General features: G+C 35.8%; 1 protein-coding gene across 1 annotated transcript in view; it reads left to right on the top strand.

Moving 5' to 3' along the window:
- Nucleotides 1-4,092, top strand: part of LOC103782241 (noelin-3-like) — a gene marked incomplete at its 3' end in the record, with an annotated part of 10,237 nt that extends 6,145 nt beyond the window's left edge. Inside the window, 2 exon segments of the mRNA XM_008949997.1 lie at nt 1-29; nt 3,873-4,092. The exon segment at nt 1-29 is cut by the window's left edge and continues 16 nt beyond it. Of these exon segments, the coding sequence (XP_008948245.1) occupies nt 1-29; nt 3,873-4,092 (249 nt within the window).
- Between the last annotated feature and the right edge of the window lie 772 nt (nt 4,093-4,864).

Here is a 4,864-nt window from a genome sequence, read left to right as displayed (position 1 = left end):
GGAAGACATTAATGACAAAGCATTTTCAAGTAGGTTTTACTTTAACAATAACTTTGAAAGCCTGCTGGAAGCAATGTACTAGGCAGCAATGCATGGACTGCTAAGATCTCAGCTTAAAATGCTCATACAAGAGCAACATTAAAGAGAAAAGCATAATAAATCTTCCTTTATAATGATAATCTTTTGCTCTGTTCAATTTAATTGTAATAGGGAGTAACTATTAATTATTATGTCATTAGAGAAATGTCACTATAAACAGATTCCTGTTTTTTCTCTATCTATGTGCATGTCATACTGAGAAGTGTATATATATATTTAGTCATGCAAGCTCAAATGATAAGTGGGGGGATCCAACAGAATTCATCGCAAACAACTAGAGAGTTCTGCACTTCTGGCATTGCCTGACATTTACCACAGTTGATGGGAAGAAAGCCTACAATAAATCAGGTTATTGTAATTTTTTCCAGTACAATTAAGATCTAATTTCATGTCTGAAGGTTTGCTGTTTTGAATTTGGGATGGGGAGGAGGGCAATCATTCCCAGTCACATTTGTGTGATTAAATAAAGATTTCTGCAGAATTTTAATGACAACAAAAACCACAAGCCAATCTTTTTGTGAGGAAGGAGGGTGGCAGAGATTACAAAGTTGCATCGTGAATTCTGAAAAGTCTATCTGATGTACTCTTAAGGAAAAATATTACCAGTGCATATTTAAGCTTTTTAAATATCAAGTCTGTTAAAATTGTATCTCAAGACCACAAGACAACAAAATTGGATCTAGAAAATACTTTCTGAGGATTACATTATGTTAACCACATATATTTTTGAAGTGTTTATGAAAGTTTACATAAAATAGATTTAATTTCCTAATTGGTCCTAAAGATACCTAAACAATTATATAGCTAAAGGGTCTAATTTATTCTTCAGAGACACTAAACATCCAATAGTTCTTAGTAACATCAGTAATTAAGTACACTAATGATCCAGCTACCAAACTTTATTCTTTGTGTCACCACTCTTAGTTCGAATAAGCATTTGTGCACATGATTCCAGTTATTTTCAGGTACTAAAAAAATCTCCACCTTTCTTACCCTTCATCACTCATTGCTACAATAACAACACTTTTGTGTAATTCCATTCTATATACTGTATTCTCATTATAGCTTTCCTTGGGAACAAAATGCCAAAATTTTAATGTCTGATACACTATGTCAAAGGTAGCAGATTTCTGCAGTATTCTAACCTTTTAAATATTTGGTATTTGTATTGGCCAGTCATTTAACTCCAGTTTGACAGTTTTCCAGGAGTATAAAACAGATTTCCAGCCAATCAAGTTACAGAGTAATTTAAAAGGTCAACATAATACAATATGCTGCTGGCTTTCTGAAATTTAATCGACTAAAATTCCAGTGCTTTATCTTTCCTGAGACAAAGAAACTCATTCTGAATATAGCATAAGCCCTTGTATCAGCAAACCCAAAGTGCCAGAATATGTCTACCACCTATCCATGTTGCAACACAAATTAGCTCTTATACCATTCATCATAGCAACAAGCTAGGCGTGTCAGCAGAAACCAATAAAATTATTTTCTTTGTCATGAAAATACCAATACCATCTTTATATCATTCAGAAATGAGAGATTCTAACACTGTGGTTCCCTGTTGATAAGAACCAAAGGGTATAAATTTGATCCAGGTCACATTTCAGCATATTTTCATACTTTGGTCAAATTAGCATTTATGCCAGGCCAGAGATACTCAATCGCTACAAAAAAGTTACACCAGTTTGCTCAGATGATACCTCATCTGGTATCAGTCCTATCAGGAATAAGTTACCTTCACCAATTCTCAGAAACACTTTTTATCTTCCTGAGTTTTTACAAAAAGCTTTGCAGGTTATTTTCTATTGTGGTTTACCCATGTTTTTTGGCAGTTCAGTCCCCCACAGAACCAAAGCCTAAGTTCATAATTTCAAAAAAAGGAACCAAAAACTTTGGCTTCTGATGCTCTGCTTTCTATGTCACAAAGTGTACTCTCCTTGTCATCAAGGAAAAACATTTTAAAAAGCATAAAGTAGGCTCAAGTTTTCAATAAAAACAGTCAAATAAAAAGTTTGAACTGTAGACAAAAGACTCTCCACTTTCTGTCCATTTCAGTAATTCTGCTATTATAATGTAATTGGAAGAGCACTTGAGAATAGAACCAATAGAACTCCTAATACCCTCAAATCCATTTATAACAACATATCTGCTTACAATTTGAAATGCAATTTTCTAGCTACTAAGATGACCTGTGTGCAAAATATACTTTTTAAAAACACATATAAGTCTTTATTTTAAGCAATAAGTCAAATATGAAAGCAATTGTTAAAAGAATATGGATATATTATCCAGGTATTGAAGAGATACTGCAGAACTCAAGCTGTCTTACATGTTCAAGAGGCAAAAATTCAGAGGTAGATCTTCAAGCAGCTCAAATGCTGACTCTGCCTGTCAGCTTCTTTCACTTCTCCTTAGGAAAAATGCATTTGGCCTCAGTCATGTTATTTATTTTGGTAATGTCCCACTCTGTTCGCTGCATCCTTTAATGCAAGCAATGTAACAAACAGTACATGCGTGTATTCTCACATCTCAATGACTACACTAACCACATTTGCTTCTGCACCTTTCTTGTGCTTGGGCTTCTAGTTGGTTCTATTCTGCTTTCTCTTTTGACCTGCTGACTACTCCAGCTATTTTTCAGGACGTGATTTTTTTAACCCATTCAATAGCCTCTCCCTGTGTGTCATCATCTGTTCCCCATCTCTATTGCCAGCTAATGCTAGTACCTAACAAATCTTTATATCCATCATCTGCCTTGTTTTGGCCAGGCTTACATCTCCTCATGGAAGTCCTGCTGTTTTTTCAAATTAGAAAAAGATGTGCAAATCTCTATGTGATATGTCAGGGACAAACCTCTCTGCTTTTCAATAAAGCAAAACATTTTGACTGCAAGAATTCTTCAAAGTTTTCTACAGAATAATAACCAAACAAAAAACAACCTCAAACAATTAGTTTAGATTTAATGAACTCCCTACCATGAGTGCATTTAAAAGAATAATTAAGAAATCAAAGATGAGCAGCCAACATAGAGTACAGACTGAGATAAATTCTCCAAGTATGAGACTTGTCAAAAGTCTGAGAAAGGAGCAATCCGAGATTCCAAAGTAGAGCCTTATTTTATTTAACCAATGTTTAAGAGCAGGATTAGTAACACAACAACTGCGCATGGGAAAGAAACAATTTGTGATAGTCCAGAAGACAGATCAACTGAGGAAGTTCAAAGGCACCTAGTGTTGTAGCAGGATGATAAACACCAAGTGCAGTTAACCACATTTTTTTTGCTTCAGAAGAAAGACGTATATATCACTGTGGCCAGAAGAGAACTAAATAGCCATAAGAAAAAAAAAAACCATCAGTATTTCTAAGGAGTGAAATAGAAACCAACAACTCACTATGACAACGCTGTAAAACAGTTATGACCCTCCTTGAACATCACTCTGTGTTCAGGCCTAATCACCTTCTCTCAAGGACACACTTAGCAGGGGTTTATCTCCTCTGGATGGCAAGCCAGACCTTCAGCAGGTTTGATTCAGATCACTTGAAGGTAATTGTCTACTTTCAGTAGAAAAACTATTCTCTCATGTATTTTACCTACTGCTTACTACCATTAAGACTGAGGTTTCTAAGACTTTCACAATACACTGACAATAGATCCGCAACTAAAATCAATAATAATTTTCAAGTTATTTTAATAATCAGGCATAATAAAGGGAATTAGGGGACTGAACTCCTGTAAACTGCTCTAATGCACATTTGATTGCCCTTAACAGGAATTGAAAGAAAAGATGGATGAGCTCCTGCCATTGATCCCAGTTCTGGAACAATACAAAACTGATGCCAAATTAATCACCCAGTTCAAGGAGGAAATTAGGAATCTGTCTACTGTCCTCACTGGGATTCAGGAAGAAATTGGTGCTTATGACTATGAGGAACTACACCAGCGTGTACTCAGCTTAGAAACCAGGCTTCGAGACTGCATGAAAAAGCTCAGTAAGTTAACAATTTCATGGCAAATTCAGTCCTTCGGCTGTATATTTTTAGTTGTCTCCCTATAAAAAGATGAAGTCTTCTTTTTTCTTGTTTGATGAAAGATTGCATTATATTCTCTGATCTGTGCTATCCTAATAAGAGTGAAGAGTAACTCAACCTAAGGTCAGTCATATCATTCTGTTCGCACCAGTGTACCTTATATATTGATCTGCCCTACTGTATAGAGAAGGAATTAAGAGGAAAATTCTAGCAGACAACAACTTTAAAATCTAAGAGATTTACAACTGGTTGGAGAACTACAAATATTCTTTCAAAAACACTCAGACAGGCATTGCGACTTGGCTCCTCGTTGAGATGTCAGTGTGAAAAAAAAGAATAGTGAGAAGTAGACTGGAATCATTTTCAAGATGTCCACATCAAAAGCCTGTCATTCTATGACACCTGAGAGGCTACTCTGACTGTACTGTCTTTTAGTCCTGTGAAATGAGCATTAAGAGAAACGTGCCGTTCTCCATTTTGCACTACAACATAGTGGAGCATTACAGCTAACTTAAGGGAACAAAGCATGATTTCTGTGGGAAGCACAGTGACAATCCATTGTGAGCCCTACTCTAAACTTACACCAGGCAGCCTCCATCTTAGCTGCTCACATGCTGGCTTTAGTTAGAAACAGTCAAATGTTGAGCATCTCTAAAAAAACAGTACTAGCTCAGCATCAACTACCACAACTAAAAGCCCACATCATTCTCAAGACTTAACTTCCATGATCCAA

Source organism: Merops nubicus, unplaced genomic scaffold (assembly GCF_000691845.1).
Source record: "Merops nubicus isolate BGI_N331 unplaced genomic scaffold, ASM69184v1 scaffold22851, whole genome shotgun sequence".
NCBI lineage: Eukaryota > Metazoa > Chordata > Aves > Coraciiformes > Meropidae > Merops > Merops nubicus.
This window is presented reverse-complemented; position numbering and strand designations above follow the sequence as displayed.